The 15,625-nt window shown below is 41.9% G+C and overlaps 2 protein-coding genes across 2 annotated transcripts in view; both read left to right on the top strand.

Moving 5' to 3' along the window:
• MGAT4D (MGAT4 family member D) overlaps nucleotides 1–2,072 on the top strand; it is a 28,360-nt gene extending 26,288 nt beyond the window's left edge. Inside the window, exon 11 of the mRNA XM_045830802.1 lies at nucleotides 1,932–2,072. Coding sequence (XP_045686758.1) covers nucleotides 1,932–2,072 — 141 coding nt within the window. The remainder of the gene's footprint in view (nucleotides 1–1,931) is intronic.
• The window catches only part of CLGN (calmegin), a 30,390-nt gene continuing 16,020 nt past the window's right edge, over nucleotides 1,256–15,625 (top strand). The window contains exons 1-6 of the mRNA XM_045831338.1: nucleotides 1,256–1,356; nucleotides 8,373–8,540; nucleotides 10,825–10,898; nucleotides 11,536–11,594; nucleotides 13,422–13,563; nucleotides 15,068–15,149. Of these exons, the coding sequence (XP_045687294.1) occupies nucleotides 8,397–8,540; nucleotides 10,825–10,898; nucleotides 11,536–11,594; nucleotides 13,422–13,563; nucleotides 15,068–15,149 (501 nt within the window). The 5' untranslated portion in view covers nucleotides 1,256–1,356; nucleotides 8,373–8,396. The remainder of the gene's footprint in view (nucleotides 1,357–8,372; nucleotides 8,541–10,824; nucleotides 10,899–11,535; nucleotides 11,595–13,421; nucleotides 13,564–15,067; nucleotides 15,150–15,625) is intronic.

Consider the following 15,625-nt stretch of genomic DNA (forward strand, 5'->3'; position numbering starts at 1 on the left):
AGATACTCTCTACCAACTTCGGTGTATAAAATATTGTTGGGTTTCTTGTGTAGTTCTACGTAGAGCTGCAACCATCATGACCAAATAACTGGAGTTAAATCTGGGCAGGCATTTCCCCATGCAAACCATCTTCTTATGTTTTTTTTTCCCTTAATTACCTTGGCATACATTTTTAGATGGTGTGTTGATATTAATAACCAGTCAAAGGCAAGGAATTATGAGTAAGTTCATAGGAGCTGGTTTTTTGTTTTGCTGATAGTAGTTTTCTTTCTTTAAAATAAAAGCTAGATAAAATGAATGATTTCTTAGGAAAATGCCGTTTATCCAAATTGATGTGAGTAGAGACAGGAAGCTTAAACCAATCAGTATTCATAGAAATAAAGGTTGTGAGAAATAACAACAAAAGGCACAAAGATGTACCAGACCTAGATCACTGCCCAGGGAGAGTCATGTAAACTTTTAGAAAGCAGGCATTCCCAATATTTTAAAGTTGTTTCAGAATACGGGAAATACTGAAAATTTTACCAATTATTGTAATGAGTAGATATAACATGAATACCTAATCCTGATGCTAGCACAAACAGAAAGCCACAGGTCTATATATCATTTATGATCATTCTGAATACAACATGAGAAGCAGAGTCCCAAGCCACTAAGAAAATAACACACCACACAACCTGGAATTTATACCAGGAGCCCACGAGTCAAGTTAGAATTCTGCTAGGAAATTTGTTAATAGAGCATACAATATGAATAGGTCTCAGGAGAAAAATTCTTGAGTATTTTGCAAAGAAACATATAATGATGACTTATGTTAACATTTCATATACCTGTATCACACAAACACGAAATAGGAAGTCTTCCTGCTGACCACGGCGACTTCTCATCACCCACGGAACTCTAGGAAAAGCCTGGGGCACTAACAGGACGCCGTTCAAAAACCCGATTTACAAGGAATTCCAGACCCAGTTATACGCGCCCGGGGGCAGAACCCTACGGGTCGCAGAGTGGGCAGGCGCTCCGCGGGAGGGAAGAGTCGCAGGACTAACAACCAGGGGTTCCTCGCCTGCCGACCCAGGAGCCGCGTCCACGTCCCCTGGGGCCGGCGAAACGGAGACCCCTGAGGCTTCAGCGCCCTCCGAGCCGGGGCGCCCGCCGCGCAGTCCGGGGCCGTTGAGCGCTCGGCTCGCGCCTCCGGCCGCCGCCGCCTCCTCCCGCCGCCGCCGCACACGCATGCGCGGTGAGCAGTCGCTGCCCGGCTGCTGCGGGCGGTGTTGGTCTAGGGAGACGCGGGGACCAAGTGGCAGCGACTCGAACATACAAGCTGCCACTGCCGGGAACGGTCCCGCAAGACAGGTGCGTGGGCAGTAGGCCACTCTCTCGCTGCCCTTTGCGCTCCGGCTGGGGCGAGGAGCCGGAGTCCTCGCTCCTTCCCCCAGGGCGGGGGGTCCTGGGCCGCACCCCTTTCTTTGGCGCCCCGCCAGGCCGAACCGGTTGGGGCCGGGTGAGCGGGCGGGCACGGAGTTTGGAGATGGGGTGCGGGGAGTGAGTTCGTGGGCCGCCTCTCTCGGCCTCGGGAGGAGGAAGGTCAGCCCCGGCGGCGGGTGTTGATGCCACGTCGGGTCCGTTGGGTCCTCTTGAAACTGCTCTGTCCACCTGCTGCGTCGGGGCTCGAGAGGGAGCGGGCAGGCCAGGTGCCCTCCGGGCCCGGGCTGTCCCCCAAGCCTTAGGGCCCCCGGGAGCCGAGTCCGTTATTCCAGCGGTTACCCGTTCCACGCTCGAGCTCCCGTGCGCGCTCCCGAAGGGTGTGGAGCGGGCGTGGGGTGGGGGACGTCGCGTTGCTGCTGGTCCCGCCAGCTACTTCTCACGAAAACGAGAACCAAACGATTTCGGCTGTGCTTAAGCAATCCTCGCCTCTGTCAAGGCGACAGGACTCGACTCTCATAGTGGCGGTGGCGGGTGACGCCGACCACTCCCTTGACGCGCTGCCTGGAGCCCGGCGTGCGCCGCTGGGGACGGAGCGGTGGAGCTGGGAGAAATCCGACGAAGCCCTAACTGCTAGAGACTCCTGATGGCCTGAAGCGTGTTTGTGGTCAATGAGAAGCTTCAGCTGATTTTATCCATCACATCTCCCCAAATAACAAGGAGAAGGCATTTGCTTGAGGCTTAAAAGCAAATGACAACAAAGCTCAGAAGGGGGGTGAGGGGGGAGAGTAACTTGAATGGCCATGGGGAGAAAAGACTCAAATTAGAAAAGAGTTCATTTACATGGAAACGTTTCGATGCATGAAAGCCATGAAAACCCTGGTCTAACCTTAAGATTTTGCTTGCTTTGAAATTGTTACATCACCCCAGGTTATTCAGTCACTCTAGGTAGCCCTCCTCTTGGTGATTGTAAGTTTGACTTCTTTCTTCGTTTACAGTTTTGCCTTCTTATCTAATTGGTTTAGTCTTCCAGTCCCGTTTACACCTAAATCCTTAGAACAAGGTATTCTATAGTCTTTGTTTATCTAGTTGATAGTTTATTGTGTGTTTGAATGATTAATGTTGATGGATCTGTAGGCGTTAAACAGTGCCGTAAATTAGCCTTAATTGCTTATTTTCAGTACCTAATGATTTTCAGTGCTCTTCAATGGAAAACTAGAATTGTTAACGTTAATGGACTGTTAGATCATCTAGTTGAACACTTTTATGTGGCAAATGATAAAATAGGCCCAGGACAATTTTAACTCCTTGGCTTTTTAAAAATAGAAGTAGAAACTTGGTGCCCTAGTGTCAAGTTCAGTGTATTTTCTATTATATCATTCTGTGGTTGAGTTCCTGAAGCTGCATGCCAACTGAAACTTGAAGTAATAGTGATTTTCAAACACTGTTTTGGTGGCAGACTAGTGTTGGATGGGTCCCCAGTCAGCCATTGAAACTGAAAACCACTGAATAGCAGAAAGGCAGCTCAGTGGTAAGAATACCATATAGATGCTCTGGCTGGTGTGGCTCAGTAAATTGAGTGGGCCTGCGACCCAAGGTTGCCGGTTCAATTCCCAGTCAGGGTACATGCCTAGATTGTGGGCTAGGTCCCCAGAAGGGGGCATGCGAGAGGCAACCACCCATTGATGTTTCTCTGCCTTTCTCCTTCCCTTCCCTTCTCTCCAAAAATAAATAAATAGATCTTTTTAAAAAATAGCATGAATGTACTACAGAGGTGAGTGTTGAAGAGAGTGAAAGAAATGAGTCTTAAAGGGACAGACTGTATACTGAGAAGTACAAAGAACCATTGAACATTTCCATAGACAGTGGAGATAAGAGGGCTTTTGTTGTTTTCAGAAAATTCATACTAGAGAGAAGGTGGAGGGTAGATTTGAAGATCGGCAAGACTGGAATTGAAGAGGTATAGTTGGATTTTACCAAGCCTTTTTGTAAAGGATGGATTCCTTTCCCTTCCTTAAGGCCGTGGCAGGGAGCAGAGAGACACATTTAAGAAATACCCAAATGTATTTAGTTACCAGTGAGACAGGGGATCAGTGGGAGAAAATAGTTTTAATAGAGTGGTTGACTGCAGGTGCAGTTAATGGGAGAAGGGAACTAAGAGTATAAAGAAGCAGTCTTGGGAGGAAAGATCAAGTTCAAATTGATGGAGGCTTCGGCATACTCTTGAAGATGGATAATTATTTGAATCCAAACAGCGTGAAACCCTGAGCTGTGAAGAAAATTTGGGACTTTTTAACTAGCTTTTATAATAGAAGCCAAGAGTATATGTGATATAAGAAGAAACCTGGGACAGAATCCTAAAGAACAGCAATATTTACAGAAGATCACAGAGAGTACCCATGAAGCAGGCAAAGGAAGAGAAGCAAGACTCAGGAATGCTGCCACAGAAGCCAGGGGAGAAAAGAAAGAGTCCCAGCCAGCTCAATTAGGCAAGAAAAAAACAAAAACATCCACATTAAAAAGGAAGAAATAGAATGATCTCTGTTCACAGATAACATGACCTTATATGTAGAAAAATCCAAAGACTCCACACAAAAAAGATCTGTTAGAACTAATAGAGTAACAGTGGTTGTGAGGGATTTGGGAGAAGGGGGAGGGATGCAGGAGTTGTCGTTTGATGGGTTTAGTTTTAGTTTTGCAAGGTGAAGGTGCTGTACAATGGTGTACAATGGTGTGAATGTACTTAATGCTTCCAAATCGAACACTTAAAATAGGTTTAAATGGTAACTTGTATGTTATGTGTATTCTATACCATAATGTAAAACAAACAGTTTAACTCCATAAATGAGTTACTTCAAATCTCCAGTGCAGACCTGGCAATATCATCCTTCTTCTTTTAAGAAACAATGTGGGACAAACCTCACAGTTGTGTTTGGAGTGCGACGGCATGTCAGCACCACAGTGGAACAGACTTTCAAGTAGTACTGTGAGTTTCATGATGTAATTCTCCGTTGTCAGCTGGTACATTGCTGAGTAATGACAGGACACTGAAGAATTAAACCTTTAGGTCTGTATTTCTAATTTTTAAAAAAGGAGTAAATAGCAGCAACAACCTTGGACTGTGTCGTTCTCCTAGTGGAGACGGTTGTCCTTTAGAACTGCATTGTCTGCAGAATCACTTGTGACCACTTGAAGTTTGTTTTTAAGTACTTCACTTAAATAGTAAGGTGAACTTAAATAGTAAGGTAGATATGACCACTTCTGGGTAAATATCTTCATAGCTTAATAGTACTAGTAATCCAAATTCTAGAAATTTCTGAGAGGTTTGAGAAATGCAGGCTAACATTTCTGTGATTTCTTTCCACCCCTTTATCAGCAAGCACATAATAATGCAGTGGGGTAAAATTACAATAAGAGGTAGCATGGTATATTGATGTAACGTTTCTGGATTCTAATCTTGTCTCATGTTTCTAATCACGTGACGTTGACCAGTTTTTAAAGTCTGGTTTCAGCTGCGGCGTGGACGTGCCCGTCCTGATTGTTTCCCAGGCCGCAAAGGCACAGTTGTCTGGAGTAGGGCTCCCCTCCATTCTCCCCGGGCTGGCCAGCACTCCAGAGCCAGACAGCATGCTTGGGACTTAACTCTTTTCAACACATTAATTATCAAGAACCTAAAGTATGTGTTCGTTTTGAAGGAGCAGATATAGGTCTAAATAATTAATATTAATGTTCCTTATTGCTGCTGTTATTTTATGCTTTTCTGTTTTACTCAAGTGTTATTGACAGTGTGTCAAGCAGTACTTTTACACTGTGTAAGTCACGGAAGACGATTTCTAGAACAGGGAAGCTTTCAGGGCTATTAATGATTAATAAGCAACTTGCAAATATACTCATTTCCGTGCCAATAGGTGAAAATTAAAAAAAAATAAGCCTACCTCTTGTTATCACGTCAAAGTGCTCTCCTTCACTTAGTCCCTATTCCAGTTATATGGCTCTCTTGTGATTCACAGAGCTCGCGCACTTCTAACAAGTACCAGCGTGCGTCATTTTTATTGTTATCTTTGTCCGTGAAGATAGTGGTATTCGCGAACCTTTTAATGTATTTAGAATGTTCACTTTCTAGTTGATTGATGTTGATTTTTTAAAAACGTGTATTTTCACAATTTTCAACCTCAGAGCCATAGCCAATGACCTTTAGTAAAAGCCAAGACAGACTGGCCCACACATCCACGTAAGGTTTTGATCTCATTAGAAGGGGTTTTCTAATCCGTTGAGTTAACTATATGGTAAAAAGGCTTTTCACAGTCTGATGTTTCTGTTTTGGAAACAGCTTCATAGATACATGATTTTGACCTTCATGTTCACCTGTTTAATGTGTGAAAGTCAGTGGGTTTTACGATACCTAACAGGTATGTAGTCATTACAATATTCTAATTTTAGAACATTTTCATTACTCCTCTCCCAAAATCCTTGTATCCATTAACCCTTTCTTTCCACTCTTTCCCTAGGTGATCACTAATCTATTTTCCATGCGTGTGGGTTTGCCCATTTATTTTAAATAGGGTCATATAATACGTGGTTTTTATTACTGCCTTCTTTCACTAGGCATAATGTTTTTGAGATTCCTCTATCTTGTAGTGCATCAGCCCTCCATTCTGTTTCACTGCTAAGTAATATTCAGTCGTATGGATATTCCAGATTTTGTTTCCCCATTTGTCAGTTGATGGACATTTTGGGTTGTTTCTGCTTTTTGGCTCTTGAAAAAATAATGCTTCTTTAAACATTTATATTGAAATTTCTGTGTGGAAATCTGTTTTAATTTCTTTTGGGAAGACACCTAGTAGGGGACCTGCTGGGTCGTACAGTGATTCTGTTTTTAACATTCTGACGGACCGCTGCACTGCTTCCCAGAGGTGTTGCCTTGTGTGACGTTCGCACCGCAGTGTGTGCTGGCTCCAGTTTCTCCACAGCACCCCCCCTCCCCACTCCCGTCACGTGTTACCCTTTCTCTTTCATTATAGCCGTTCTGGCGGGGGGAGTAAATCCTGTCCCATAGATCAGTTGTTTCCTATGCGCAGACCCATAGAGGTGTGTTCTCTTTGAGGATTTACTTTAAAAATTTTCACGTTGATGGTACCTTGAAGAAAAGGTAATAGAACTAGACTCTGGATCATCGTGACCGAGCACCTTCTAACCGCAGACCGCCACCCTACCTCAGCATCCACATGTCCTCGGTATTTAACAGTCCATTGGCACCAAGAAACAAGGCTCGCATTGTTACATGCTAATAGGAATAGAGGAGGACCTAATATATAAGTCAAGTATTTTTTCCAAAAAGCAGCCAAATTGTATTTGGCTTCTCATCTCAATTAATTCTCTAAGGCAGCAATTTTCAAACTTTTTCATCTCATGGCACACATAAAGTAATAATTACTAAAATTCTGTGGCATACCCCCAGAAATATTTTTTGCCAATCTGACAAAAAATAGGTATAATTTTGATTCATTCACACTGGATGGTTATTGTTGTTTTCTTGGCTGTTGTCATTATTTTATTGGATAATATAAGGGAAAGAGGTCAGTGCCCCTGACTCAGTAGTCAGGTACTGCGTGTTTTAGAAGTTCTTGTGGCACACCAGTTGAAAATTGGCTGTAAGGAACAGAAGTTTCTCAGTATTTGAATAGAGAAATGGTTAGATAATTGAGTCATCACCGTGCTACAGGAATGGTAAATGCAAAAGAACTTTGTCCAGAGCAGTCAGCCTGATTGCAGTAAAAGTTCCATAGTTGTGTGGTTTTTAAGCTGTGAATTGATTTCAGCAAAAGACTATCTCATCACATTGTGATAAAGTTCTTTTAAAAAAAATTTTGGTGTTCATAAATGTGTAAAGTCTGCCCAGAAGGTATCTAGCCATGTAATATGAAAAATAGAGGCATTTATTAAAGATGATAGAAGATATAAGAAACATTATACGTAGGACAATGATGCCTCGGTCTCCTTCAAAGTAGGTACCTTGGGACCTCACACAGCTCTCCCAATCACCAACTGCCCTGTCATATTCTCCTGAATCTCACCAATGGACTGAAACCTCTTCCCTTTCAAAGGCGATTTTAGTTTTGGGAAAAGCTAGAAGTCACAGGGCACCAAATCTGGGCTGTAGGAGGGCTGAGTCACCTGGGTGATTTGATGTTTCACCAAAAAACTCTGCAGGAGACGTGATGCATGAGTGGGTGCATTGTCATGACAAAGCTGCCAATCACCAGTTCCCCATAGGTGCGGCTTGTAGAATTATCTGAATAGTTTCCATGGAGGAATATTCAAGCTTAATGCAAAATTTGATGCAGATTCGTTGCCTGTTCACTCATTTTGATTCCGACAGCCACACAGTACATGTGCTCACTCAAGGGCATCTACCACCCCCCAATGACTGGTGCAGTGAAGTCATCATTGTTCATGCATGCACATTCCAGTCCACGCTTCTGGATTGCCAGGTTACATGGATGTTGTGCAAACTGTTCTCTTACATTAACAATGGCTGGACTTTTTCTGGACAGAAGTCCTATTTTGGCTTTATTATTATAAAATTTCCAATTGTATGTTTTTATATACTTAAACAACATTGTAATAAATAAAGCAACCTAAGCAAACATTTAGTAACCGTCCTTTTTCTTTCCTTTAACGGGGTCCACTTATCTGACCTTTGTGATCACTGACCTGTACCTTTAGGTTTGTGCCATTGGCCCCCTTGTCAGAGGCAGGCCTGTGGCTCTCGACTCTCTGTCTTGTGGGATGGGAAGTTCGTATTTTCACTTGTTCAAAGCATCATGTAAGCAGTTTTCTTAACGGTTTGCTTTAAAAGCCATCCTGGAATGAAGGAGGTATTAAGGAGAAATTATTTATTTGTAATATACTTACACATATTTTCCATAACTTTATTTCCCTGACAGCTTTTAACTTCACAGATAATCAGTATGCATTTCCAAGGCCTTTGGCTATGTTTGGGTCTTCTAAGCATCTCAATTCATGCAGAATTGGTGGATGATGATGTTGAGAGGACAGACTTCGATGAAAATTCAGGAGAGGCTGATGTTAATGAAGATGAACTCTCCTCAGAGGTAAGGTTATAGAGAAGTCCGTTGTAAATCATTCCTTTAGTACATGATACATAGGAGTGACTAATCTATTCACATCTATTTCAGTTGTAATAGTCTTCATTTTCTAAATAAATAGGAAAAACACTGCTTCCCCCGAACTCTTTGTTGCTTCGTGTTTTGGAGTGCCCATGTGCTGCAGTGTGCGCGTGGCATCGAGCGTGGTTTCCTCACCACGTAAACACGGGGACCGTCTTTACTATCATGGCAGGAGGAGCTCGCTGCTGGCTAATGTGGGCTGAGTACTCCTCGCTCGGGGAAAGGTTTGCAGTCTTACTTCGGACACAGCCGGCTCACCTTAGGAAAAACAAAAGGCAGTATTCTTTGCAGTTCTCCTTGAACTAACATAAGCAGCTTTTACTTATTTGAGGAAACAAATACCGAGGAGGAGGAGGATGAATGCAACGGGGCAGTGATGCGGAGGCAGGCAGGCAGTCACTGGTCAAGGGAGCTGCCTCTGTCTCAGCGTCATTAGCAGGTGCCGCCAGTAGTGCCTCACGGGGTCCGAGGACCTGGCAGAGGCTTTTGTGTACTGGACAATCCACAGGTGCCTTCGCATTGAGGGGTATTCATGTGTCATGTTAGGACAGCCAGAATGTTTTCCAGAACTATTTTTGATGATGAGAAAGCATCAGTTGTATTGTGCCAGCTACTGCCAAAGGGCCCACGAGAGTAATACGTGGTCGTTACAGACTTCCTGGAGAGTTTGTTATGTGCAAATGCAAGTGTTGTTCAGCCGTGGACGGCGGACATTCATTCTCCTGTTAGATGTTAAGCTCCACAAGCACACTCTTTGAAAGCCTAGTTCCGTGAGCCCCAGAAAAGAAGTCATCTAAGGGCTAGTGGCTGTGTTAGGTGCAGCTACTGCAGGGTCTTTGGAGGCAGACACCTACCCCTCTGAACGGTGTTTGGAGGTGGTTTGAAAAGATAAGAAGTGTGAAAGACATTTGAGCCTTCTCACAGTGCAGCATGAGTGATCCAGGATGGTAAAGTGTAACCGAAGGGCCGCAGGAACCGCCAGTGGCGCTCAGGGCCCTGGGGCACCCTGGGTGGCGCCCGCCGTGCCGCTGCGCCTGCCGGTCCCTGGGAACCAACCGAGAGCGCAGCAGAGCCACGCGCAGCGAGCTTCCTGCGGGCTGCCTGCTTCCATGGCAGAACCTTGACCCTGTCAGGGGTTATGTGGAACTTGATTTCGTAACTGACTTTCCTTCCTTCAACAGACAGGAAATGTTACACTCTCGGGCCAGGATAGGGTCAGTGAAAGTAGAAGGGATACTTCGGCATCCTTCTCTTCCCTAAAGGCTAAGGGAAGAAATCTCATAATTAATGACACGAATAAAATCACAAAGGCTGATTCAGAAAGAACCCAGATTCGTTATTTTTGGCAAAATGTAATCACTCATCATCAATTCAAATTATCTATTGATAATTTATCAATAAATTGCCTTTACTCTTTCAAGTTCTTTTGTCGATATGTTCTGCATAGTGCAGCGGTTAAGTGTACCTGCTTCAGAAGCAGACGGCCTGACCGTTACCTGTAAGTACTGTAGTTACCCGGCTGTGGGACAGCAGGCAAGTTCCTTGCCCCCTCCAGTTTCATCGTGCGTGAAATGGGCACAGCAGCACTTTCCTCACAGGTGTCGTGAGGATTGAAAGAGCCCTCATATCCCTTCCATCGCCCCCCCTCCCACCTCATCCGTCGTTAGTATCGTCGTCACAGCAGCTCTGCAGACCATTTGCTCTGCGGGGCTTTCTCTACTGAAAGTTGTTCTTCTCTGGTCCCTAATTTCTCAACATAGTGTCGTCATCATCCTGTCGTCACGTGCCAGTGAAAAGGGAGAGTTCATTTTAAACTAGCCTACATGCTTACTAAGTTGTTCATCTTACAAGTTTTTGATCATGCTATTTCTTTTGCTTCTAACGTTTATATCCCTGAATATTGCCACCTGTTAAAATTCTTTTATGGCCACGTCAGTGGTGTCACGAGGCCTTCTCTATTCCTTCTTCCGAGTTAGAAGGAGTCGGTGTGCCCTCTGCTCGCCCAAACGGAATTTTCTCCATCGTTGTCTCTCTCTCATCCCCTTGGATCTTACCACCACTAGGGCGCAGAGTTTTGAGGTCAGAGTCATGGTACCTTATACCTGTATCACCAATTGTCCATTACAAAATAGGTTCTTAACTAGTGAGATTGTTTATTAAAACACTTGTGAAGATGAATAACTTTAGATTTTTTAAAATTATTTTCTAGGTTAAATATAAGACACCTCAACCTATAGGAGAAGTATATTTTACAGAAACTTTTGATAGTGGAAGGCTGGCCGGGTGAGTATTCATTCAAGGGAATGTTTCCCTGACTTGATTAGCTGTTTGGAAATGATTGGTTATTGGCCCATGAAAATTGCTCCTACTGTGTAACTATTAAAAAATGTTGAAGTGCTTTATTTGACCGTGTAAACTAGGACCTTAACACATTTTTGCTGTTGGTAGAAATGTTTAATTTGAATAGTTATTCATTCATATGAAAAATCAATGAATTGTGAATATAAAGTAAAAATTGATAACATTTCTTCATCCCTTAGGACAGATAGTAATAACTGAATTTCACATGACAAATTCCATTTACTCTTCCATTCTAAATAATGGTTACTACTTATTATTATATGCCAGGCACTGTCCTAAGTAGCTAGGTAAGTACGATCTTTATCTCATTTTGTAGGTGAGGAAACTGAGGCTTAGTGTATCTTATCCATGATCATATAGCTAGTAAGTTGCAAATTTGATTTAACTCTGACCTTGCAGGATGAGGTATAGGCATCCTTATTTATCTTCTAAGTATTTATTTATTTTCGAATGAGAAGTAACTGTTGGGCATTATTTTTTTGTGTTTCTAATTTGTATTGTACTATGAATTTCTGTTTTATTTTTAATGATACACATTTGCTTTTATCTGTATTTATAGGTGGGTCCTATCAAAAGCAAAGAAAGATGATACAGACACAGAGACTTCTATATATAGTGGTAAGATGCTTATTTACATATTCAATATAGCTGGTATGACCCAAAGTTCACTAGCTTTCAAGATTGTATTTCTATTAAGTATATGTAAGGGGCCTTGGTCTTTGCCACAGAACATTCCGTCCTTTCTCCTCTTTGGTATTTCTGGAGTCCCCTCGTTATCTGCACGTTAGCCACCAAAGTCAGTTTCCTTTGCAGCCCTACTTGGCATTCACAGCAGCTAATGGTAGCTCCTGTCAAGCGCCGCGTGAGCGAGACTCATTTTCATACTTTTAGGAGTAGCAAGTCCACATAAAACCTGTGCAGGGGCACAGTGTGTGCACCGGCAGGAGACGTGTACATTTTTCACGTTAAGTTGTTAATAAAGGTACGATAATGTTTAATAAGTATCAATTCATTCAGTGACCAACTTTCAGGATGTCTTATGAAACGATGTACATTTTTTAAAGGTTTTATTTGCATCAGAATTATATTATCTGGTATCGTATATATTTGGATAAGTGGTTAATAGAAAGTTACCATCTATTTGAAGTTGGGAAACACTTCTTGTCATTGAGGAATAATTACTGTGGGACAAGTTTTCTAAAATTAAAGTGCTAGGTGGTACCTTTTTCATAGCAAGTGCCTGTGCATAATTACAGTAAAGGCAATATGTTTTAAAAATCCTTTATTGTAAATATCCTAAAAATTCTAAAGATAAGGTTATTTATTACTTCTTAAAAGACCTTTTTGTTTTGGTCAAACCACAGGTTAGTAGTGATAATACGCTTTATCATCATTGTGAGAGAAGAAACATCAAATAAATTAATCTTTTTAAGAAAAGTATAGTATAACCAAATTAGAAGGGGGAAAGCAAAAGATACCCGAAAACTTCATTTTTAAAAGTCCAGTGAAGTCTACACAATGATAGACCAGAACACCTCTCTCTGAATCATAAGACTGGTTCAGGTTCTTGCACTGTGGGTGTTTTTTTAAAAGAAAGAGAAGAAAGTAGTATAAAAAGCATTAGTGATTCAGAACTGCCTATTAATATTTCAAGTTGGCACAATACTGGAAAATAGACAATTTTGGTTAAATTGGGGGGGGGTTGAAATAGGCAAAACTAGAACAAATTAATATAAGTCGGTTATATTTCTTTCTAAAAAGAGGAAAGGAGAAAAATCCAATACACATGATCTAATTTCCGTGGCTTCCAGACCTTAAATGCGGGGAGTCCTGGCCTGGGGAGGGCCTGAGTCAGCTCTGCAGTGGGACGGCTGGCGCTGTGCCTGCCCCGCACACGCCACGCGCTTGCCTGCAGCTCCGGGAGCCGATCGGCTCAGCCTGGGAAGGGCGCTGCGGTTCGTGTTCCCTGGGCACATGGTTTTCAAAATAAAGTTCAAATCCCCACGGGAACTTCTCCAAAGTAAGAAAAGTAGCTATTAAATACCATGTATTTCCAAATACATGAGACTGAGGCAAACTGCACATTTTGTGTTAAAGATGCTATTTGTCTCATATGTAACTAAAAATACAGTGTTGATAGACCTTATGTGACACAGCATATTTTTTGTTTCATTGATTAAAAAGTCTTTCAGAAAAATCCAAACTAAGCCAGCTTTCTCAGGGCTTTAATCAGATACTATAGTGTTTATTGTTTTCACAATTTTAGCTAGAAAATCAAACCATTCTCTGTTAAGAGAAAAAGGAATAGATATTTCCTGATTTAAATTTAAATTTTTTCCCCCAAATCAGCCTGCAGAGCAAAATCCTATGGATCACCACAGCTGATAAATAATTTTGGAGTCAGTGTTTTGGCTGTAGTTTAATCTGCTCTGCTTTGTATTTTAGGAAGATGGGAAATCGAAGAGTTGAAAGAAAACCGAGTGCCCGGCGACAGAGGGCTGGTGCTGAAATCCAGGGCGAAGCATCACGCGATATCTGCGACACTAGCCAAGCCCTTTGTTTTCGCTGATAAACCTTTGATAGTCCAGTAAGTTTTGTTTTTGAATAGTTGTCTAAAAGTTATACTAGTTGGTATAGTTTGACTTCTGAGTATAGCTAGTTATAAAATGGGCATAAAATTCAGATTTTCCTTTTCGTTTTACTTAAACACACAAGACATGCATACACACAAACACCTCGAGGTTTTGAGTGAAAAGCAGATTGATTTAAAAATAATAGACATAGTGATTGAGTCTACACGTAATAGGATAACTGACCTATGTTTACAGTTATAGATACAATTTACAAATTGTTCTTTCATTCTTAGCTTTTCCTAGAACTCTTTTTCCTTAAATCACCTATGTCGCTCTTAATTTTATTTTACTTAAAATAGTGTGTACATTTAATTCACATGTGCACCATTTTCTTTATAGTCTTCAAAGACAATTTCTTTATCAACTACTGTTTAACATAAGAACATTGATAAGGCTTAGAGGAAGACAAGCTATCCTTTCTTTGAAAGATTAGAAAGCACAAACCCTGTCCTCTGACCACAAGAGAAGCTAACACTCTGAGCATTCACCTGCCCGCAGCTGCGCAGGGACAGCAGCCCTCTGAGGGGCAGGCGTGGGCGGTGTGCCCACTGGTGCGTGAGCAGATAGAGACTTAGCGCCCAAATAACTTGCCTGTATCCTCGGTGTCTCTAAAGTAAGGGGCAGAATCACGAATAAATCTCAGGTCTCTTTGACCCCAAAGTCCATGCCTGTCACCATATTGAGAACTGCAGCAGAGGGCTTGCCCATCGTGAGTTGGGCAAACATGTCGAAAGAGTCTTCAAAAAATTCACTGAAGCCAAATGCAGCCTCTCACAACAACACCAGCTGGTGCACTGATACAGATGGGTTCCTAGAACACTCACCTAGTGGGGGAAGCCCATACTACAAGGGGCTTGCTCTCCAGAAGATAATTCTGTTATTTTGGCGGGTCCCCCTTCATATGTCCCATGTCTCCTGGCTGTTAAAGTGTGAAATATTCCAGGTTATTGGTTGAGATTGTGAAATCTCTTTGCTGAACACATTTAATTAAATACACAATTTTTTAACATGGTTAGGTATAAATTTACTACAAGGCAAATTAATAGTGAACCTGGATATCTAAGATCGTTAGCAATTTCTTAGAAATCTGTTGCTGTAGCTGTGGTTTTTTAGTCTATAAAGAAATACCTATAATGTATTCCTTATCTGAATTTGGAGTTTCCTATTCCAGTCTTAGTCAAACTATATTATTCTTAATTCATCAGTTTTGATGAAAAAAGTATTTCAAAAATTAGTTGGCCTTTTAATAGTTGATAATCATTCTACTTTTAATATTTAAGGATGTGCATAGAAAAAACCATTTCTGCGTATTTCCTATAGGTTGTGGATAGGCTTATTATGGGCTTCCTGACAATATAAAACATTTCTGTTTAAATGAATTGAGACTGATATATTAGATTCTGAAGAGCGATTAGTAAATTTTATTTATCAGCAGTATGATTTTTTCCCTTTATTTAGATATGAAGTAAATTTTCAAGATGGTATTGACTGTGGAGGTGCATACATTAAACTCCTAGCAGACACTGATGATTTGAATCTGGTATGATGTTTTAATGTTTAAGAAAACTTTATTAAAGTCAGTAAGTATTTTGAGGAGTTACTGATGAAACTGAAGTTTTTATTTTCACCTGAAATCGAGAACTTTGAAAATCTTTATCCAGCATGAGTGAATGTGGCTTTGTCAGTGCGCCTTCGAGTGTCTCGTACGGAAGGACCACTTGGTGGCGTCCAGTGTCGTAATCTTAGCAACACAAAAACATGTGCCGTGTCTACAATTAAGAAATAGTGTGTTGCTTACAAATGCCATCGAGAGATCAGCCTAGAGTCAGTTTTCTTTGCAAAGTAGAAATCATAAATTTGTCCAGAGAAATAAGATCACAGCAAAGCAGTGAAATAAAACAAGGCAAAGAACCAAAATAAAAAGGTGGGCCAGTCGCCCACAGAAAGTAACTAAACGTGTTTTCACAACGAAGCAGGTGGCCCAGGGCCATCTGAGAGGAAGGAAGGACGGAGCCA

The sequence above is a fragment of the Phyllostomus hastatus genome, unplaced genomic scaffold (assembly GCF_019186645.2).
Source record: "Phyllostomus hastatus isolate PE091 unplaced genomic scaffold, TTU_PhHast_1.1 phas_contig_159, whole genome shotgun sequence".
NCBI lineage: Eukaryota > Metazoa > Chordata > Mammalia > Chiroptera > Phyllostomidae > Phyllostomus > Phyllostomus hastatus.